At 47.3% G+C, this 19,556-nt stretch overlaps 12 protein-coding genes across 12 annotated transcripts; 6 read left to right on the top strand and 6 right to left on the bottom strand.

The window, feature by feature from the left end:
- The first annotated feature begins 148 nt into the window (after window positions 1-148).
- F5147DRAFT_667623 (uncharacterized protein) lies at window positions 149-1,507 on the top strand. Its single transcript, XM_041435279.1, has 2 exons — window positions 149-1,188; window positions 1,247-1,507. Exons 1-2 carry the CDS (start codon window positions 394-396, stop codon window positions 1,442-1,444), a joined length of 993 nt encoding a protein of 330 aa, XP_041299072.1. The 5' UTR covers window positions 149-393; the 3' UTR covers window positions 1,445-1,507.
- F5147DRAFT_667622 (uncharacterized protein) lies at window positions 1,508-2,751 on the bottom strand. Its single transcript, XM_041435278.1, has 5 exons — window positions 2,565-2,751; window positions 2,417-2,498; window positions 2,246-2,349; window positions 2,009-2,191; window positions 1,508-1,947 (listed from the first exon to the last, which is right to left on the bottom strand). The coding sequence occupies exons 1-5, from the start codon at window positions 2,610-2,612 to the stop codon at window positions 1,585-1,587; spliced, it is 780 nt and encodes a 259-aa protein (XP_041299071.1). The 5' UTR covers window positions 2,613-2,751; the 3' UTR covers window positions 1,508-1,584.
- Window positions 2,752-4,179, top strand: F5147DRAFT_750388 (Ribokinase-like protein; the record flags this gene model as incomplete). Its single annotated transcript, XM_041440158.1, has 8 exons — window positions 2,752-2,870; window positions 2,926-2,969; window positions 3,024-3,188; window positions 3,249-3,423; window positions 3,471-3,535; window positions 3,593-3,837; window positions 3,891-3,959; window positions 4,022-4,179. Exons 1-8 carry the CDS (start codon window positions 2,772-2,774, stop codon window positions 4,177-4,179), a joined length of 1,020 nt encoding a protein of 339 aa, XP_041299070.1. The 5' UTR covers window positions 2,752-2,771.
- F5147DRAFT_667613 (TATA binding protein-associated phosphoprotein) lies at window positions 4,166-5,034 on the bottom strand. Its single transcript, XM_041435277.1, has 5 exons — window positions 4,862-5,034; window positions 4,722-4,787; window positions 4,575-4,669; window positions 4,462-4,530; window positions 4,166-4,411 (listed from the first exon to the last, which is right to left on the bottom strand). Exons 1-5 carry the CDS (start codon window positions 4,947-4,949, stop codon window positions 4,268-4,270), a joined length of 462 nt encoding a protein of 153 aa, XP_041299069.1. The 5' UTR covers window positions 4,950-5,034; the 3' UTR covers window positions 4,166-4,267.
- Window positions 5,035-5,052: 18 nt separating this feature from the next.
- On the top strand, window positions 5,053-6,000 carry F5147DRAFT_667610 (uncharacterized protein). The gene is made up of 5 exons (XM_041435276.1): window positions 5,053-5,098; window positions 5,148-5,273; window positions 5,328-5,392; window positions 5,443-5,463; window positions 5,520-6,000. The coding sequence occupies exons 1-5, from the start codon at window positions 5,090-5,092 to the stop codon at window positions 5,539-5,541; spliced, it is 243 nt and encodes an 80-aa protein (XP_041299068.1). The 5' UTR covers window positions 5,053-5,089; the 3' UTR covers window positions 5,542-6,000.
- Window positions 6,001-6,083: 83 nt separating this feature from the next.
- F5147DRAFT_193479 (uncharacterized protein) lies at window positions 6,084-6,863 on the top strand. The gene is made up of 4 exons (XM_041428498.1): window positions 6,084-6,294; window positions 6,401-6,418; window positions 6,471-6,790; window positions 6,840-6,863. Exons 1-3 carry the CDS (start codon window positions 6,117-6,119, stop codon window positions 6,668-6,670), a joined length of 396 nt encoding a protein of 131 aa, XP_041299067.1. The 5' UTR covers window positions 6,084-6,116; the 3' UTR covers window positions 6,671-6,790; window positions 6,840-6,863.
- A 143-nt stretch (window positions 6,864-7,006) lies between these two features.
- F5147DRAFT_757360 (uncharacterized protein) lies at window positions 7,007-8,840 on the bottom strand (the record flags this gene model as incomplete). The annotated part of the gene is given in 15 exon segments (XM_041440374.1): window positions 7,007-7,139; window positions 7,159-7,386; window positions 7,436-7,455; window positions 7,504-7,513; window positions 7,573-7,585; window positions 7,646-7,670; window positions 7,720-7,862; window positions 7,916-8,094; window positions 8,144-8,196; window positions 8,250-8,270; window positions 8,330-8,341; window positions 8,396-8,423; window positions 8,478-8,527; window positions 8,625-8,740; window positions 8,798-8,840. 15 exon segments carry the CDS (start codon window positions 8,838-8,840, stop codon window positions 7,007-7,009), a joined length of 1,074 nt encoding a protein of 357 aa, XP_041299066.1.
- Window positions 8,841-9,646: 806 nt separating this feature from the next.
- On the bottom strand, window positions 9,647-12,379 carry F5147DRAFT_667598 (BOP1NT-domain-containing protein). The gene is made up of 8 exons (XM_041435275.1): window positions 11,933-12,379; window positions 11,724-11,872; window positions 11,450-11,675; window positions 10,748-11,397; window positions 10,461-10,696; window positions 10,270-10,403; window positions 10,032-10,219; window positions 9,647-9,975 (listed from the first exon to the last, which is right to left on the bottom strand). The coding sequence occupies exons 1-8, from the start codon at window positions 12,338-12,340 to the stop codon at window positions 9,711-9,713; spliced, it is 2,256 nt and encodes a 751-aa protein (XP_041299065.1). The 5' UTR covers window positions 12,341-12,379; the 3' UTR covers window positions 9,647-9,710.
- A 96-nt stretch (window positions 12,380-12,475) lies between these two features.
- On the top strand, window positions 12,476-14,650 carry F5147DRAFT_750384 (actin family; the record flags this gene model as incomplete). The annotated part of the gene is made up of 10 exons (XM_041440157.1): window positions 12,476-12,497; window positions 12,551-12,823; window positions 12,877-13,075; window positions 13,129-13,223; window positions 13,275-13,396; window positions 13,451-13,602; window positions 13,653-13,770; window positions 13,820-13,996; window positions 14,049-14,168; window positions 14,220-14,650. The coding sequence occupies 10 exons, from the start codon at window positions 12,479-12,481 to the stop codon at window positions 14,256-14,258; spliced, it is 1,314 nt and encodes a 437-aa protein (XP_041299064.1). The 3' UTR covers window positions 14,259-14,650.
- A 343-nt stretch (window positions 14,651-14,993) lies between these two features.
- Window positions 14,994-16,793, bottom strand: F5147DRAFT_193347 (uncharacterized protein). The gene is made up of 2 exons (XM_041428495.1): window positions 16,267-16,793; window positions 14,994-16,207 (listed from the first exon to the last, which is right to left on the bottom strand). Exons 1-2 carry the CDS (start codon window positions 16,693-16,695, stop codon window positions 15,203-15,205), a joined length of 1,434 nt encoding a protein of 477 aa, XP_041299063.1. The 5' UTR covers window positions 16,696-16,793; the 3' UTR covers window positions 14,994-15,202.
- A 485-nt stretch (window positions 16,794-17,278) lies between these two features.
- On the bottom strand, window positions 17,279-18,250 carry F5147DRAFT_193345 (Sedlin). The gene is made up of 4 exons (XM_041428494.1): window positions 17,772-18,250; window positions 17,661-17,722; window positions 17,529-17,614; window positions 17,279-17,480 (listed from the first exon to the last, which is right to left on the bottom strand). Exons 1-4 carry the CDS (start codon window positions 18,071-18,073, stop codon window positions 17,388-17,390), a joined length of 543 nt encoding a protein of 180 aa, XP_041299062.1. The 5' UTR covers window positions 18,074-18,250; the 3' UTR covers window positions 17,279-17,387.
- F5147DRAFT_193363 (uncharacterized protein) lies at window positions 18,054-19,531 on the top strand. The gene is made up of 6 exons (XM_041428496.1): window positions 18,054-18,572; window positions 18,636-18,718; window positions 18,774-18,910; window positions 18,960-19,043; window positions 19,105-19,247; window positions 19,304-19,531. Exons 1-6 carry the CDS (start codon window positions 18,189-18,191, stop codon window positions 19,388-19,390), a joined length of 918 nt encoding a protein of 305 aa, XP_041299061.1. The 5' UTR covers window positions 18,054-18,188; the 3' UTR covers window positions 19,391-19,531.
- Window positions 19,532-19,556: the final 25 nt, after the last annotated feature.

Raw genomic sequence — 19,556 nt, 5'->3', positions numbered from 1 at the left:
TGATGCCAGTAACTACGGAATGTTAGCAATTAGTTCACGTTGGAGCTCACTGCGATGACTGTTTTATGCTAAGTTCGCGGATTATTACATAATTAACGGTAAAGATAATTTTCCGTGCTTATGCTTGCTGGCAGCCTGGCACCCACAACCTCGTTTCCCTTTATTTTTAAGTAATTTCAATCAAATCTAAGCTTACATCTCAATGTCATCCCGGGTCTCTATCCATGGACTTTCTCAGTCTAGATCTTACTAGTTCAATTCGCTTACATCCCTTTTCCCTTCACACGACGGCAATCACTCAAAAATAATATTTTATAGACATCCAGTGCCTGCGCGCCCGAGGCTCACCTTTATAAGAGGTCCCGCGTTCAGCTCGGGTTGTATCAAACACCCATGTCCGTGCACAGCCTACCAGTAGAGCTCCTCGATAGCATTGCGCAGCATCTTTCTTGCTCTTCTCTCGCTGCTCTTGCTCAAACATGCTCCACTCTCTGTCCAGTCGCACAACGCGTCCTCTACTGTAGTGTATCGGCTTCCGCCTGGTCGCAAAACTTATGTGTCATTGACACTCTTGCGAAGAAACCGCATATCGCGCGTTCCGTGCGGTCCTTTTACATCGCTATAGATTCGCTTGCTCCCGTCTTCTTCGCCTATTATCGCCAACTTGCTAAAGCAATTCTTAATATGTCAGAGTTAACCTCTCTCACTCTCCTCGTGGATTCGAGTGTGAGCTGGGTGTTGAAGGACGCCTCTAGTCGCATCCACTTCCCGCACTTGCTTCACTTCACCTGCTCCTTTTCTTTCGATGAAAACGTCGCCCGGTTCCTTGATAGGACACCGTCGCTTCTTGAGCTTGAGGTGGATTCTATCCCTACCGCGTTGACGCGAGAGTCCCCACCCCCTTACCTTGCTCCAACTTCTATTCCCCAACTGGAACAGTTCATTGGCTCATCCCGGACAGCCGAATTAATTGTTCCCGGCCGTCCAGTGAAGAGCATCCATCTGAACGGCGGTCTTTTGGAGGATGATATTCCTCTCCTTGCCCGCTCGACTGTTCCTGTAGTCATTCTGGGAGCTGTTACAAATTTACCTCCTGTGCCCTTCTTGGAAACACTGCACAGGCATGTGCCTCACTTAGTCTATTTACGAGTGATGTCAACCAAGGGCATCTTCATGGTTCCCACTGCCGTAAGTCGTCATGGTTTTTCATTTGCAGCGCTCAGGAACATTAATTTCCATGGTACAGGAATTTTATGAGCAGGTGGCCGGCATTCTGACGTCCTTCACAGAGCTCAGCGCATTCGAGCTCTCCGGGATGCACTGGGGCTCTGAGGCAAAGCAAAATGACGGCACAAAGAGGGTTTGGCAATCAGCGCCCCTTCAAATTAGGAACCATCCAGAGGATGACCTGCTTTTTGGTTCAGAAATATTCCTTGCGTATTGATCTACTTAGTCGTATAGTTCTAGAGCATAATATATCGCCAGCAGACTTATTTCCGTCACCCCAAAGTCAATTTACGTAGTAGTCTAACACATAGCATTTATTCCCAGTACATCCCTAATATGATACAGATGTCTAGTTGTCTAGCTCATTTCTTCGATCGCACGGTTAACAAATGATACAGCATCATAGCAAACGAGACACCCTTCACTCAGTTCTGATATGCTTGTTCCCCGCCCTCCAACGAACTTTGCGGCGAAGCCGACATAATTATGTCCACATTGTGGCAGTTCAAATTTCAAGAACTGCCATCCTCTCACAGGTTCTCCATCGACGGACACTTTCTCCTCCACAACATCATATTCTATCCTTCTGAAATCAAAGCCGAGGCCAATCCCGAGAGCCTTGGTATAAGCCTCTTTCAAGGTCCATATGCAGTAAAACCTGCGAATCGCCTCTTCCTCAGTGACATCAGCAAGAATTAAATTCTTTTCTCGAGTCGTGAGCTTTCGGTAATAAGGCGAGGGAATGAGTGCAGCCCGAAGATACGAAGCACGGACGTTTCACCTGACTGTCGACGATGTCAACGAATTCAGTAAAAGTAGTCCGCGGAGGAATTTTGAGTTTCATGACATCAACTCCTATGTTGAATGCCGGAGGTCCCAAGTCGCCCGTTCCAAACGCCATGGCGATGACGCCTTCATCATGAGTAACATTGAAAGCCAATGGAGGATCTACTCCAGGAGTTGTCTAGGGCAAAAGAATCAATACAAGATGAAGGTGAATTATCTTGCAAAGACATACACAGTATGGCTTCCCCGTATCAGTGGTTGCAAAAGTCATGTCATCTTTGTCCACGCCACGCTTCTGGAGCAAAACTCTGGGAAGAAGATTGCCAATGAGCGATCCTTGGATGAAAGATCAGGCGTCAGTGTGGGCAGTGCTAATATATAACCTGCTGAGTTGCATACGTACGACAAGCATCTTCGCGGCGATAAAACTTTGTGATCTTGCTCTGCGCTGTCTGATCCACTAGGGGCAATGCGGTATGATAAAGCTAATCGGACGTATGAGGTGATCAGAACGGTGACGTGAAATGCGACGTGAACGACATGGCACGCACGGAATCGGGGAATTCGAGCGGGTCGTATAAGACATTCCAAACTTGCATGAGTGGTATAGATTACTAGACACTTATCCAGTTGCAGACACCAATATCAGTGGAGACGCCGCGGTAACACCATGCCCGGAAGCAACCGGCAGGGTTAGCAACAGTAACACAGGCTTGCTGTGGGTTTAAATTTGTTTCATACTTCGTACTATTCCAGAGATGACGATTCAATTTGTGACCTTTGGGATGTTTATCATTGATGAATTTTCCTTTGCAGACGAGCAAGGGAAACCTACCGGAAAGACGGTAGCACCCCAGGGAAGCTAGTTACAGATTCAACTGCTGCTGATCCTCACATCATGTATCATAATAGATCGGAGGTGGAGGAACCTATGCTATTATCGGTGCTCGCATCTGGTCAGCATTAAAGGGTTGTGACTTGAATTTGTGAACATATCGATTTTATTGCAGGTTGCCTCCTGATACCCTTGGAATGATCATCGATCGAGGAAACGATTTCCCTCAGGACGTGCAGAATCGGTTGCTGACATACGGTTCCGACATATGGCACTTTCGTGACGACACAAATCGCCTTACTACTCGGTCAAGGAATTCGTACAAAGGACAATTTCGAGGGTTGCGTTGCTATTTCATACATCTATCGCCACCGTATCTAACATTCCCATATGACAACAGTTTTGAATACATCACTCCGCGGATCAGACTGACGCCTCGCGACTTGGAAAGAACGCGGCTTACACGTCCTGCTTCGGTTCATTTCATTTGTTCACCCACGCGCGCGCTTCAAATAGTATCAGAGATCCAAGAGGTTGAAGAATGGAACCCGACCACAATATTCGAACCCATACCTGTTCGTGCAACCTTCTGTCTCACAATTAATGATCGAATATAAAGCAGGATAGATGTATTCCCGAGGAGTTACCTTCGCTGAAAGCAGTCCTCCCACAAATCACAATCCTCAGGTAGGGAAAACAAAGTCGGCATCAGTGTCTTCTGCTCACGCGGAGTCCGGACACTAGTCCAAATGCTGAAGAGGCCCTGAGCCTGCTTTCTCTTCCGTTGATTGTTACGAAATCTGCTGTAGAAAATGCTGCATCAGAGTTTTTGAAGATGGGTGTGGGTAAAGAAAATAGTGGAAGCGTTATAATACGCAGTGGTGCCCTCGGTGCATACGTTATGACCTCTGACAAGAAAGGGCGATGGGTCGACGCATTCTGGAGTTCCGCTGAGGATATCGACAACTTGATGGTGGTCGATGTCACAGGTGATTCTTTGGGCAAATATTGCATGGCCGTGATCATACTGATAGAAAACTAGGTGCTGGCAACTCTTTTCTTGGCGGGTTCGCTGCGGCATTGTCCATCACAAACGGAAATGTCTATGAAGGTGAGTTAGCGTACTCATAATGTCGACGCACAGCTAATTAGGCCGTCGTTCACGCATTCTAGCAGCACTATATGCTTCGGTGTCAGCCTCTTTCACGGTTCAACAGCTTGGTCTTCCACACCTTACAGTGGGTTCCAATGGAGTGGAAGAATGGAACCAAGACTCTCCGCATAGACGCCTTGAAGCTCTGCGACAGCGACAAGACAGAGATATAAAATAAAAATCATTAGAAGTACTGATGTACAGCGTCCGATACAACAATAATACGAATTGCAGGTACCATGAGTGTCCGCTATCGGCTTCAATACCTAAGTTTCAGCAGATGGCTGTTGCTGCCCCTGCGGTTGAGCGAATCTTGCACGACTTGCAGCAAAAAGCTCTTCTTGCTTTGCCATAAGTTCCTCTGGCGTTAAACCCGAATCTTTTATCTTGTCTGCCTTCTTCTCCCGGTCCTGAAACGAATTCCATCATACGCTAGGGTGACAGTATGAACTTCACACACCTTTTGTTGCTGCTTGTGATCTTTCAAGACATCTTCAACTTCAGTTGTAAAGGAATCGAAGCCTAGCCGCTATAGCGAAGTCAGCGGAGGATAGAGATCAATCATAAACATACTTTCAGTGCCGCGATGATATGCTCCGGTGCTATTGTTTTCTTGGATTCTTGCTCACATATCTCGTTGGCCTCCGACGAGATCAAGTGAATAAATTCTACCAAATGTGAGCCCTAACGAGGCACATGAAGATCATTGACGATGTTCACCTACACAACACTCTATGACTAGATCTCGCGTCTCCTTCGCACATGTGACTTCAGCTGGTAGTAGTTCTGGGAGTCAGGTAACAGGGAGCGAATAACAGTTCAAGAGGTCGGAAAATGAACTACATGCTTCTGAGACATACCACTGATCATCTTTGCGACCGTTGCCTTCGGCAGCGAGAGATCTTCATCCGACGGTCCAGCTCCCGAGTGTCCTTCGCGGTCTGACATGGTTTGCACAAGTTAGTGGCACAAACGCGGCCAAAAGCGAATCAAAGCAATATGTCACAGGTTGTGTTTTATGTAGTGGTTTCTTTTTGCCTTTTTCGAAGTCCGAATTTACTTACATCTATCCTCAATCAACAACCAAGATGTCGTCGGTGCGTCAACAAGCTCATAGCCGGATGTCATGATATTAACCTACCCTAGGTCAATCCTGTTAATCCCAAGCCTTTCATGCAGGAGCTTACCGGAAAGCCGGTATTCGTAAAGCTAAAATGGGGGCTCGAGTACAAAGGATTCCTTGTCAGTACGGATGGGTATATGAACCTCCAGGTATGAACAACAAGTTCAATGCTTATTTCTGTGGATCTCTAATGTACTATACAGTTGGCTAACACGGAGGAATTCCAAGACGGGAAATCAAATGGTGCTCTGGGCGAAGTCTTCATCAGGTATGTATTTCATTGATCCATTGTTAATGCTTTTACCAGCTTTCCTGCAGGTGTAACAATGTACTGTACATCATGAGTATCATTTCTCCTATTCCAATTTTCTATACTTACATGTTTCGCGACTTTACAGGGAAGCTCCTCCAGAATGATCGATCATGCAGCGTTCGCTCAAAATATCTTTTCCGACGGCTCGAGGCCATTACTCTTGTTGTATCATAAAACTTTCGAGAGTTTACTCGATCGGAGTGGTTTGTATAGTGCTTGCATGATTTATCGCGATGCGTCAAAAACCTACATGATCGTTCTTCCTTGAACCTGCACTTGCAATGGAGGGCGTCTATATTTGAAAGACGATCTTGCATCATAATATGACTAATTACCTGCAGTGTTGGGGACTCGGGCTCAATTTTCAGACTGTCAGTGGCAGCGGTGGCGGGCTGATCCAGGTACTTTCTACGCTGGCAGTCATTCTTCAAAGGCAGCGCGAGTTGATGAACACGTTATCTTCGGACCATCCGATTTTTGGCATGAGTTTGGTACCCCACAACGAAAGATGTAATGCACGGCCACTATCTAACGGATATCATGGGTTGAGGCAGCTGCTTTGACGGTTTTTGCAAGTTCTCGAACTCAGAAAGAAAGATATGATTCTATGTGTCACGTGTGTCAGCCTGAAATTCCCCTCGTTTGCGAGCCATTTGTTTCCTTCCACATTGTCATCAACATGGCAAAATCAACTCGATCAAAAGTAAAGCGCTCGTTCAGAGCAAAAAAACGCGATGAAGGTGTATACGCAGCAACTGAGGCTGCACGTCTGCAGAGACTCAATTCTAAATTGATGGCGAAAATTGATCATGGAGATGAGGAATTAGCAGAACCGGTGGATGATGATACTGCGCAAGGTTCGTCGCATTTTCAAGCTTTACGATAATACTGGGAAGGCATCTACTCTTTTGTTTCGGTTTGTCTAATGCATAAGTCAGCCTCGCTTACACCTACCCTCACTAGATGATTCTACGGCACCAGGTCTATAAGCTCTCTGGACACAATCTTGAAATTCCGCTGACTGTTTTTTTAGATACCATGGAACTCGATGATTCCGCAAAATCATCAACTACAAAACCATCGCACGTCTCAACTCACGGTGCAAGGAACTCGCGAAGGGAGGAGTGGAGAAAATCAAAAGGCATGACGCCTGTACCGAAGGTAACGAGAATGAACCGCCAGGGACTACCAGCAGCGCGGCGGAGGTCTGGGCGCCCGTCACGTCGGCGATGATGCGTAGTCACTGGCGTACGACCCTATGAATGTCTTCTCATCAGGTTGCCTTCTTTATCGCTATGCCATCTGTATACCACCACATCCAAAAGTATTATACTTGCGATAACAAAACTCGAGGTCTATCTCCATACTATATCCGAGTCACAGTATATACTGAACAACTAAGGCGAATCAACCTATTTGATTACAGATATCTCTCCTACGTTTGCAAATTGCAACCTCGAACTGTGAAATCCAGGATAAAACGGTGATTAAAACCATTGTCCAGCGTCAACTCGAAAGGGCGAGTCGACAAAGCGGATATACCATGAAATCCGAGCGATTAAACACCTATCACCGTGAGGACTTCGAGTCTGACTCAGAGTCTACCGAAGTGAGGTCGCGCTCGTAATTGGCTCGTAAGGGGACTTCCTCCTGGCGGATTGTGGTGGGCTGGAACGCATTATAATTAGATCTTCTCAATTTGCTTTTTACCAAGTACATACCCGAACGAATCAACAGTGCCCATAGTGGCACGAATCCCCAGCGTCGTTGTCTTAGGACTGGGCAATGGCAAGAAGCTGACAGGACCTGGCGATGAACTAGGACTTCTAGGGCTAACTGAAGGAGAGGTGGAATTGTGATTAACCGACAACGGGTTATTGTGAGGCTTTTCGCCGTCGCCTTTGTTGTATGCATCAAGGTGAATAAACACACGACAGGCAGTAATAGCTCTATGCGCCGTTACAAAAAATGACCATAAAAGCAAAACAAAGCACGTACGAGACTGCAGCAGCGGGCACCTGAAATAGAGGGTTCAGCCAGGTAAATAAAGCAGCCATGCAACTTACCATCGCGATGCTACGTCCACCATTTGTTTTAGCCCAGTAAAATGGAACGTAATGGTGGAAGCCACTCACACATTCATCTCATCTAAGAGTCCCAATACAATTCAGGTTTGATTCTCAAAACATTGCGACATGACTGGCTCACTATTGAAATTGAGAGCAGCTAAGACCTATGTGGAAATCAGCTTGAGTGGAAGCATATCTGAGAAGAGGACCTACAGCTGGAACGGTGTTGCAGGTCGACGTGATGAGGAAGTAAACCAAACCATCACGACGAAGAAGGCCCGAAAGATCCTCATGCCTGAAACGTTTTCTGAGAACGAACAGTGTCATCACCAAAATCAAAAAGTCAAATGACATGGCTGGTAGATGTTCGATGAGCGGCAAAATATAGCGGGGAACTTGGGTCACTTGCTGTAGGCGTAGTTCAGGTTCAAGAGGATGTGATTTGTCCTGACAACTATACAAGCCCCAGCTTGGGAATCCCATGATGCTTGCACGGTCATTATGGTGCCAATTAGGATCGCACACTTCCCAAATGACAAGGCAAGCATCGACAGAACTGCCCGACGTTCCCACTCCCAAAGCGTCATGCTTCGAAGGTGAGATCAGTGACTTATAATAAAAGCAAGATAGTACTTACGTTCTAATCATCAGCGAAGTGGAGGCACTTAGAATTGTTAAATTGCCTGCGACCTGCGAGTATCATATTAGTTTCAATCAATCTAATGATGTCTCCATCAGCTCACAAAAGTGAACGTGTACACGGCCTTCAGGATGACCAATATTAATCTCAGCCCATAGTCCGCACATGGGAAACGGTACTTGCATTACAATCAATCTAACCGAGGATGACGATAAGTTACTTTATTTTTTTAGGGAAACGCGATGTCACCTTCGTGGATATATTAACGAAGATGATCCTAGAGTTGACTTGAGTCAGTAACGCGAGGTCCTGGGATAGCTTAGCAGCTTACAATCCAATGAAAGCAAAGAGCATGCTGTAACGGCACAGAAAGAAGAAAACTTTAGACCGCATAAGCATCAGAAAATTGCCAATGGTTAATACACATACTCTGTAAACGTCAAGGTCAGCCATGATCATAGATGAGAGATAGACGCACCAAAGGCCAAGCCAGCTTGCGCCTACCCAAGAACACAGATAACTCGAATCCGCCAGTCGTGCAGATTTCCCATATGTAAATCCCAAACAGGACATAGACCACCTTAGTGAAAGCGACTACAGGAGTAAAATGATCAGAGTAGGCAATTCCTAGAAATTCAGCACGATACTCACTGCCTTCTGCCTTTATTTCCTTCGAGGTTTTCCAATCAACCATTGTGATTGACTTGGGACGATGTAACGAACGACGGTGAGAAAGCCAATAGATGAGGAAGCAACCAATGAAGAGTAAACTGAATCACTTGACGTGTTCCATCGGATATATATACCTCCTTGATAAGGTATTCAAGAATTAACATTCAGTCCTGATCGACGTGGCGTCGAGACCTCTTTCCGTCGCAGCAGGAACCAGGAAAGTGTTTATTGGACTGTTACGTACCTCTCAGGCATGCATGCACTCGCAGGCAGAGGTAAATTTCTTTGTACGGGGCTATGATATTCGTGTTAGCACTTAGTTGCCATGACTGAGCATGTCAGCATCTTTATCTAGCAGCGGAGTTGCCACTAGGTAGATGTACCGAGGGACAAGATGCGACTGTTGACAGAAGGTGAAAGCGCGAGGATTCATTGTCCAGCGGTCGTTTCATGTACTTGGTTTCCACTGAACGAGGGCACTGGAGACTATCAAATCCTCGGAGTGTACAAATACGGGCTTCCGAAAATAGACTTGCACTGGACTGCTGGGTCGGAGCTGCGACTCATGGCCCTAGTAGCAGTAACAGATGATTCTCCACTTGGTGATGTTTAGTTAATCTAGTGAACTGCACGAACTCGGCGGATGTTGGAGATCCTGCCTGAGATTCAAGATAAGATACGTGATAGAGATTCGACATTGAGCTACACACCGCATTATCTATATCACTGGTCAGTGATACCCTAGCACTATTCCCTGTTCTGGTGACATATCATAGTGTGGCGGTTTGGTGCCCACCTCCGTCATGCTCAGATTCACAGCCACGCTAATTCGAAGATTCAAACTCAACAAAAGGATTATTTCATGGTCCAAACTCAGACAAAGGACTGATCTTCAACTACACCATAGCGAGACATTGCCATCCGCCCCTGCGCTAACCAACCATGGTTGCTTGTTGACCCACTTAATTTGGAGCACACCAAGTCCCTCCTGGACATCATGGCCGCGCAATATCTTGAGGGGTACAATGAGCGGATCCGTCATAAGATCACTGTAGACCCTTGCGTGGAAAATTTGGATCGAGCCGTCGTCAGATGAAGACGCAAACAGAGGGTAGGTTGGGTGGAAATGCAGTGATCGAATGGCTCTGGAGTGATAGCTGGTGGCAAGTCGCCGAAATTAATGACCGATTTTGAATTGAAACGAATAACTTACCGAATAACTTTGTACGGTTTTTCGCTTAGTTCTAGATCGAACCAGCACAACTTTCGGTCGTAGCCGCCGACAATGATATGGTCGCCGGACGGATGTACGTCCATCGACGATATCCATTTGATGCCAGGCATGAGAGTTTTCAGCAGCTTCTGCTCAGCCAGATTATACAGTCTGACATAACGTTGGGTCTATTACATTGGAATGAACACAAGAAGGAGCTCGGCAAGGGAACACGTACCGCAACGAAGAAGTGGGGCTTCGTAGGATGGAATAACACCATCTGAACAGCACCCTTGATTTTTTTGAACGGCGCCTGCGAATGCCGGCGTGAGATCTGATGCATCCAAACACTACCTTGAGTCTCGCTGCTGGCTGTAAATGAGGGCCTAATTAGCTTTTAAAAAGTACTTGTGAAACCTTTTTGCTTACAGACTGAAGCTAGATAATCTCCCTTTCTATGCCAAGTCAACTGTCTTGACAGTCCAGATGCGCTTGGAAGTTCAATGGTCAAAATGGGGCCGTCTTCAGCAGCTCCGGATGTCGATATCCATTTAATTGATGACTGAGTAGTAGGGGGGAGAGTGGCAGGTGCCAGAATTGACTGTGTCGTGGTCAACATGGCAGGAGAAATATTTGGCGGTATGAAAAAATGTAGTCGTTCCTCCCTAAGGCACTTGTCAGTAATGTGATGATTGTGGCGGACAACTACTCCTTACGTCCCGGCGACGAGGAAACAAGCGTCAAGTCTTGGGCACCATTCAATGGCGCCAACTTTGCTGCCCAGGTTCCAACGCTTGACCTCTCGCCCCACGTTAACCTCCCAGAGGCTGATCACTCCGCTCTCGTCACCACTAGCCACCCACGCGCCATCAGGACTTATGCTTAGACACCTGACTCGTGCTTTGGTATGCACGAATTGCAGTGATTTGTAGTTGGGGAACGGCCGTAAGCTATTCGGGCTTGGTAGTTTTGGCAGTAGGCTGTTTGGGTCGACATTAAGCTTCACCCTCTGTATCCGTGGTGCAAGATAGAGATCAAGCTGGCGATTGAAACGTTGTTTGATGAACTGGTCGTATGCGGGAACCAAACGAAGCGCCGGATACTTGTGAGGAAGGTAGTCTCGTTCGCGGTCTTCAAAGTCGGTATTCTCCCACTGTTTCCGCTCCTCTTCAGTTGGTAAGTATTCTTCGGGGGGATTGTAGGATTCTGAATTCGTAGGAAGCTTTGGTTTGGGTGCTGGTAACGGGGGCGGCTGATTAGACGGTGGCTCGTTCCATATAGCATAGAATTGCTGCTTTTTATCCGCTGCAGTAGGCTTGGATCCCACGATTCGACCCTGGCGGATAGCACGAACAATCTTCATGATCTGGAAAGAATAAAATAAGGGAGTGTAGCATGGAATATAGAAGAAGGTAGACCTTTTGCTTCTCCCATTTACTTGGAAGCCATCTGCGCTTTGGTTCTGGGGCCGATGAGAGAGGCATGACTTCTTCTTTGCCTTTACCAGTGAACCACTCAATGGTGGGTTCATATGGGTCGTATTCGGCATCAGGATTTTCCCCAGCCTGCAATCTGCGAATGATGTCTAATTCTTCAGCGGATAATGGTTTGTCCATTTGGGTATTTTTGTCAAAAGCAGTTGTCCTGAAATACATTAACGTATGACCTGACTGGAAGGAGATTATTGCGTACCATGAATTGGGATCTTCTACTGTTTGAAGGAATCTATCGAGTTCGTCGCCTTTAGCTGGACGCAACACTCTTTTGCCGTTGATATTGTAGCCCAAGTGGGGTAGGTCATCGTACCAGTGCATTGGTATGTTTCCAACACGGTTAGGATCCTGAGAGATTGTTGCATCATATTGACAAGGATGTATAGGAAAAAGCTAGAACCTACTTACATCTTCTGTCGAGGAGTCCGAATCATAGTCAGGTTCAATCTCTGGGTATACAACTTTTGTCTGTCCAGTGATGTTAGAAACCACCTTTTTAGATTTTGGAAATATATGCAAGTCTGAGTCGGCGTCAGAGTTTTCATCCAAGGTGTCTTCTTCGTCAAGGTCATCTGCGTCTTCTTCTTCTCCCTCTTCGTCGCTTTCTTCGTCGCTGTCACTGGCAGCATCGATTTCTGGGAATTCGTCTACGTCTCCATCGTCCGACGCATCGTCCCCCTCTCGGTCCTCGTCCTCTGCTTCGTCTTCGCTGTGCATCTCCAAATCCACTGCCCCAGCAAAAGGACCTTTTTCCACCTCTTCAACCTCCTCCTGCTTGCGCTTGTTCCGCACTTTCCCAAGGCCAGTAACCGCCATGTTTTAGGAAAGAGTCTCAAGAAGGGACGTGAAGGATCATACTAAGTTTCACCAATCTCATTTTTCGGTCTGAATCACGTGACCACTAGATGTTTGTTAGATCTAGATCGGGTATACTACCGTCTAGTATAAACCGCGATGGTCAACTACGGAGGAGGTCAGTGATCATTGCTGGATATAAAGATAATGGCTTTGACGCATTTTACACAGATGAAGTATCTGCTTTGGTTCTTGATATAGGCTCCTCATCCGTACGCGCAGGGTACGCCGGGGATGATATCCCCAAGGCCATTATCCCGTCGTTTTATGGCTATAAGGCGACCTCAGGGGATGGCGACGTGCAGATGAGCGAAAACGCACCAGAAAACTTCGATTCAACCGCCAAACAAACCCCAAGTGACGCGAAACTTTACCTCGGGCAGAATGGCCCTTCGATCTGGAGAGAGGGTATGGAAATTGGGAACCCTATACGGGATGCGTTGAGTAAGTAACTTTACATTCTGTTCATGGATGGTATTAATATTTAAACTATATAGTTTTTGACTTTAATCCAGTCCCTGCTTTGATCTCGCATGCCCTAGTCGACGTTATGCGAGTCAATCCTTCAGAACATCCCATCCTCGTGACCGAGCCAGCTTGGAACACACCCGCAAATAGAGAAAGAATGGCAGAGATTATGTTCGAGGAGTTCCATGTTCCTGCCTTCTACATCGCCAATACTGGCGTTTTGAATGCGTAAGATTTGATTTACTTGCTATGAGGTGTTAATGTCTTCAATCTTGGAGCAGTTTTGCAGCAGGGAAGGGCTCAGCACTAGTGATCGATGTTGGGCATGCAATGGCCAGCATTACTCCAGTAGTCGATGGCTTCGTACTACGAAAAGGTGCGTCTGCCGTCGATCGTGTTTGGCCTTCCTCATTCTCACATCTCGTAGGCCTGGTATCGTCTGCGCTACCTAAACTCGTCCAAGCCCATGCCAGACACATCCTGAGCAACCCAACGCCAACACGTCGTGGAATCGAACTTCTCCCCCATCAACTTATCGCCAACAAACTGGTGCGTTGTTTATCATGCCCGAATTACTCATTTTATCAATATGACATAACACAGCCTGTCGAGCCTGGTGCGCCACCAAGGTTTACCCTCCGTGAAGACCGTATATCTGGAACGACGGAAAGCTGGAGGGTTTGGTGCGAGAGTCGTGAAGTTGAAGAGTGGATACAGAGCGTTGCTGGTGTTCTTGATCAAGGATGGAACGACCAGTAGGTTACTTTCGTGCACGTTTTCGATCTTTCTCATCGTGAAATCACAGAGCTGCAGCGTCTCGTTCACCACGCCAATACGAGTTCCCGACAGGTTACAACACGTACTTCGGGCCGGAACGATACCAAGTTGGCGAACAGTTTTTCTTCCACTCACCACAGCTAGTGGTACGTGTCTCCCTACCGAACCGATCTCAAAGCCGCTCACTTTCTACAGGCGCAAAATCCAAATCTCCCAAAGAACATTCCTACCTTACTTTCAGAGTCCCTGCGAGCCTGTGATCCGGATCTGCGGCAAGTTCTCATGGGAAATGTGGTTCTCACTGGCGGAGGCAGCCTGTTCCCTGGTTTCGCTGATCGATTGGAGGCAGAGCTATCAAGGAATTTCCCCCATGTGAGTAAAATGCTTCAAAACCTACATCATTTATCTAGAAATGCGTCTGCAGGTCAAGATTCATGCTCCTGGAAATCCCATCGAGCGGAGGTATGGTGGTTGGCTAGGAGGAAGCATTCTAGCGAGTCTTGGCACTTTCCATCAGCTGTGGATTAGTAGAGAAGAATGGCAGGTATGCATTAATTTATGTTCCAGTGCTGGCTTCTACTAACACGGTTTCTAGGAACATGGTAAGCCTATTGTGGGGCAGAGGTGTAAATAGGCGCGTCCTATTGGGAGAGTTTGCTGCTGGTAGGGTACATTGTGGCTGCGGAAATGCAGCTACTTCAAGTTAGCCTATACTGCGGACCTCGTCTTTGTCCTAAAATGTATGGTAGGCTGTTGTTGCAGAAACCGCATGTCCACTGCCGCAGAAATGTCGTGATTATATCCTTGAGTGGAGGTCAAGTGGGGCCGGGTTGCCACCCTTTTTCATTTCCTATATGCTGTACGCTCCATGACAAAGTTCCCTGGCGCTAGTCAAGACACAAGCTTGGACTTGTGAAATGTATAAGTACACGTATTATCTTCACTATTATGCTTAGACTCGACGTTGCTTGAGCTAGGTTCCTGACGGAGCAGAAGCTGATATCCCTCGAGATTCACTCAGACCCACATTACAATGCGTTGATCCTCCAACTCTCAGCCAACAGATTTTACAAGAGCACATGTGCATTCGAACAACGGCTCAAATGAACAACCGTACGCGTACAAGTATGAAACAACAGCGAGTCAGAGTAAGTAAGTAGGCGTAACATGCACTGGTAAGAGTTCAACTCCCACCAGTGCCATAGGCCATACTAATAGCCCTCCCTAACACAAACACTAAAGGTGCAAGGTGAGATGAAAAGGGGCTCCGATTACTACTAGGCAACCACATCAAAAGCCCACACCGCAAAATAGCTAAAACACACTCGCCAGGGAGTAATAAATAAGGTCGAACGTAAAAGTAAAAGGTGAAATGAATGAAGGGAAGGCCGAGTTGAACAAAGCGCTAGCACTAACGTGTCCGTTCCAACCTAAAGTTCCAGGGTTGGACACACAAGGCAGTTATTGTTGTTGACGATGATGATAGTGTTTTTGTCGTAAAGAGTGGAATGTTGAAGTCGAAGTAGCGAAATGTTGAGCTGGTTGAACTTTGTATTAGGCCGAAACAAGCAAGCGTGCTTAGTACGCCTCAACTGCTTCCCTGCGCTCGCGAGCACCCATGAGAACACCCAGGCCGCCGATAGCCTTACGGCGCACACGCGTGGCAAAGTTCTTAGGACCTAATTCATCAGCACCAGAAGGCGGACCACGAGGCTGTCTTAAAGGGCCGATAAATTTATGTGCGATGGGAACGGGCGAGGGAGGTAAGATAGGACGTCCCATTCCCAGCCCCTCGTACAATTTCTTGGCTGCTTCCTCGCGGGCAGACATCGGTGATGTGTCTAAAGAAGATGAAGAGTGGGGGGTAGTGGGATTGGAGAGCGAGGCAGAACTTGAAGTTGAATAGGCATCCTCATGCTCGCTGCCAGAGTCCAGCGCAATGACAGGGAACGTACGCGAAAGAGGTGCCGTAAAGCTCAAGGGGCGTGGGCGCGCCTTGCTGGCAGACGCAGTACCGTTTCCAGGAGGGGGTGAAATACGTTCACCAGGAGGTGGTGTAATTTTAACGCTCGGAGAAACAGCGGAGACCGTGCGGAGGCCATTCAAAACCGAATTAGTGGTGCTTCCACGGCGCCAAGATACAGCGACATCTGACTTGGAAGGAGTGTTATCTTTGATTGTGTAGACATTACCGCTGGGCAAGGAATTTCCGAGTGACGTACCACCACTAATCACAGTGGTTTGCCCGGGAGGAGATGATCCCCTAACCGGAGTCTCGGGACTACTCGGGAAAGCGACACTAGAGGTGACACGCGCACCGACTCGTCCTCCTAGCGCGGCCGTCATTGGCACCTGTTCCTCAAGTGGGGGAGTCTGGACTCCGAGCTGAGCCTTGAGAAGCTCAACCTGACTAGGACGCCTGGCAGGCGGAGAGCCAACAGGACGGATATCAAAGCTTGTTTCAACAGGACCAGCAGTGGCGGAAGGAATTGTGGCGCTTGCACACCTGCTCTGCATCTGCTGGCGCAAGGCGTGCTGAATGAGGATAGCTTGAGCACGAGCATTACGTTGGGCCTGCTCAGACTGGAACAATGCGTGATCATCATTAGCATGCGTGTGAAAGATCAAATAAATCAACAAACCTGTAACCGCGCAATCTCCAATTGCATCATCTGCATCTGCTGATATGCATGCAACTGAACCTCGCTAGGATTTTGTGGCTGCATCCCCTGAGAATAAGAAGGGTAAAATGGAACACTGTTTGGATTGAGGGCACTCTGAGCAGCCATTTGCTGCTGTACGAAGCGGTTATTTGAACCGTCTACTGTGGCAGTCAGGGGACGAGCTGTCTGATTGTTGATGTACATGTTTTGTGAGAAAAGCTCGGCAATTTCATCCATGTCATCCTCCTCCTCTACGAAAACAGAGTGTTGGTTGGACACAAAGCGTGGGACGTTGAATGAACCACCCAGAGCGGCAGTATGAGGACCAGACATGGACGTGGAGCGCACGCCTCCAGTACGAAGACCGTTGAGAAGGGAGGCACGGTTGTTGGACTGCATGGTGGCCATAGTTGAAAAAATGGGAAGATTGCGTAGAGAGCGCGAGTTGGACGATGGCCTTTGTACTAAAACGACACTGAAAGAATTATTGAACAAGACAGACAGATTATGTTGTTGATAGGCGATGAAATGTTACAACTAGAGCAGAGTTAGGGAGAGGAGGAATATGAAATTGGACGACGTACCGAGAAATGGAGGTATAAAAGTATCTTTAAAGACACAAAAATGATATTCACGGTGGAAATTTTGTCTGCTAGCTGTTGCAAGCGACGAGCTGGATGATTATAATATGTGGAGTCCTGTGGACGCCTGAATTGAAAGAAATAAAGAGAACTGTTTTATAGGATTTTATAGAATTTTTATGTATGACAAGGAGAAGGATGCTGTGGATGATAAAAGAGAAAGGGAAACCAAAGCGAAGCGAAGGAACTGGACTGGAAGAGTTAATAGGGCCAAAGCGATATAACAAGTGGCAGTGCCACATCAGTCATCCCCCCTAACACCCGTCGTCGAGCTCAGCCCACAGAACAATCAAGCTCACAGCCTCGTGGTTCAACTTGGATCTCCGTAATGCACTCAACTAAGTTACTAACTGCATTCACTGGTCCTTCCGGTCCCGTCTATGGCAATATCCGTACACGTGCATTTCGTGTAATGAAAGTTATTGTCTTCCCCACACTTGGAAAGCCTCAGGCCCGATGTTAAAGATACTTTTTCGCACTCGCCCGAACACGTGTATCAAATACAATGCTGCGTATCGGTGAATGTGCCGTGTGGAATGGGTTTAACATTGTCTGCCAATCCAGTCAGACAAATCTCAGAGTCATCCTCGTGCGACTAACCTTGAGGTACAGTTCCCAGACATCGTGAAAGAAGGACCGAATTCCATCATCATTCTTGGTCTCATGCAACAGTATGAACTTCATGTCTAAGGTGAGGATGAGAATAATAAACCAGAGAAGGCTTCAACATACTGCCTGGGGTGACGAACGCAGACACCGTCCATTCATTGAATTTATCTACAGATTTCAGGTACCTTGCCATGATCAGGGGAGCATATAATCATAAGGAATGGAATGACTTACATGGCGCTTTCCTTTCGCATGACATCTTCAATAACATCCAAACTGGCGTTGGCAATCATTTGGATCACATGCCGATCTTGCCCTCCGCCCATCCTCACAGCACCCCCCTGGACGTGATGAGACTGCGTAGCACTAGACGCTCCTGACAACGCCGTCAGGGTACCCGCAAACGCAGAAGTAGACCATGTAGGCAGGTTTGATGAAAGTGATGAGGACGTTGGTTGTGGTAGCTTAGTTGAGTAGTGCGTCAAATTGTATATTGGTGTATCAGACGGAGAGAGCAGGAAGAGATGATGAGACATTGTGGCCTATAACGAGCCAGCGCTAGCTTGTTTTACGATCGAGAGAATTAATGAAATTGCATCAGCTTGAACGTTGCGGTCAACATGTGCCAGTGCGCTCTTCCGAACTTGTTCCATGATGTCGAAAAGGTGCCTGCATGTTTTTAACCGCTCTATCATACAATCAAAATGCAACAGCCGCCTGGCTCATTGCAATACCCTTTGCCGACCTAATCCTTCTCCACAACTAAAACCATTCTCGTCACTGCCAGCACGAATCGTCCAATTCCAGACGGCCAGTACCACTAGTTCACTGCCAGCCTTCCTTCAATTTGCTCGTACGCAACTGCGTAATGCAACTCATAGAGACCTGCTTCAACGCTCCCGGTATAGTTCCCCCCGTCGCCCACCCCGCAGGCCAAACTGGCTCGACTCAATAAACGGAAACGTCATATTCGTGGCCGTCATTGCAATAAACGCTGGCGTCTTTCTTCTCTGGCAAGGTGCCAAGTCCACATACGTTCGTAGGCGCTACGCTCTCATTAAGACTAAGGTATAGGGTGCAGCTGACAGCCATCCACAGCAAACCACTCGTGACCCTACACTCTGGATATTCCTTCGGAACAACTTTTTAGTGAATTGGCAGAACATCACCTCCGGTCGCGTGTGCGTCTGACTCTTATTGGGCGTTGCTTCGGATCTCACCTCATTCATCTGGCAGGTGGACGCTCATCACCTCATGTTTCTCCCATCAAGACATAGAGCACATATTGTTTAATGGCCTTTCATTCTACTTCATGGCCCCAGGCGTCATGCAAGTCCTCGGGAACTCGCGTTTCTTGGGGCTCTACTTTCTCGGTATTCCTCCACTTCTCACTCACGCAACGCCACTAACGAAAAATACCAGGCGGCATCGCATCCAGCGTGACAAGTCTCGTATGGAACCGTTTCTACAAGCGTGAATCCAACTACTCTTCACACGGCGCAAGTGGTCCGTCCATCTCTTCACCCCTTCATTCACATTCACCTTCATCCACTGAAACGTTGTGTAGGCGCAATATTAGCAACCATCGCGTTTTACGCCTGTGCATTTCCAAGAACGAGGTTTTTAATATTCTTCGTCATCCCTTGTCCTGCGTGGGCGTTCCTTCCCGGGATTCTCGCGTTTGATGTGTATAGAAGTGTTACAGATGCTGTGAGTTGATTTCGTAAGTTGTGCTATCCGGTCAATTGAATTGATCGATCTCGCAGAGAACGACAACGGATACGGCGGGCCATGTCGGTGGAATGCTGTCAGGCATAAGTTTCTTCTTATGGAGAGTGGCTCTTCGTCGCTAGACTTGCCAAATCCTGCTGTGATGGCATTTATGATGCCAACTACCTACACGACCAGAAGAATTGGATCCATTACGCAGCATATGAGGTGTAATGTAGACAGGATCGGCTTGCAAGTGCGAAATAGAGAAAAAAATGAAGGTGATATATATACTACAAATCAAACAGC

This window comes from Suillus discolor (assembly GCF_016758755.1).
Source record: "Suillus discolor strain FC423 chromosome Unknown F5147scaffold_3, whole genome shotgun sequence".
Taxonomy (NCBI): domain Eukaryota; kingdom Fungi; phylum Basidiomycota; class Agaricomycetes; order Boletales; family Suillaceae; genus Suillus; species Suillus discolor.
The sequence above is the reverse complement of the archived record's forward strand: the minus strand, read 5'-3'. Positions and strand labels throughout refer to the sequence as shown.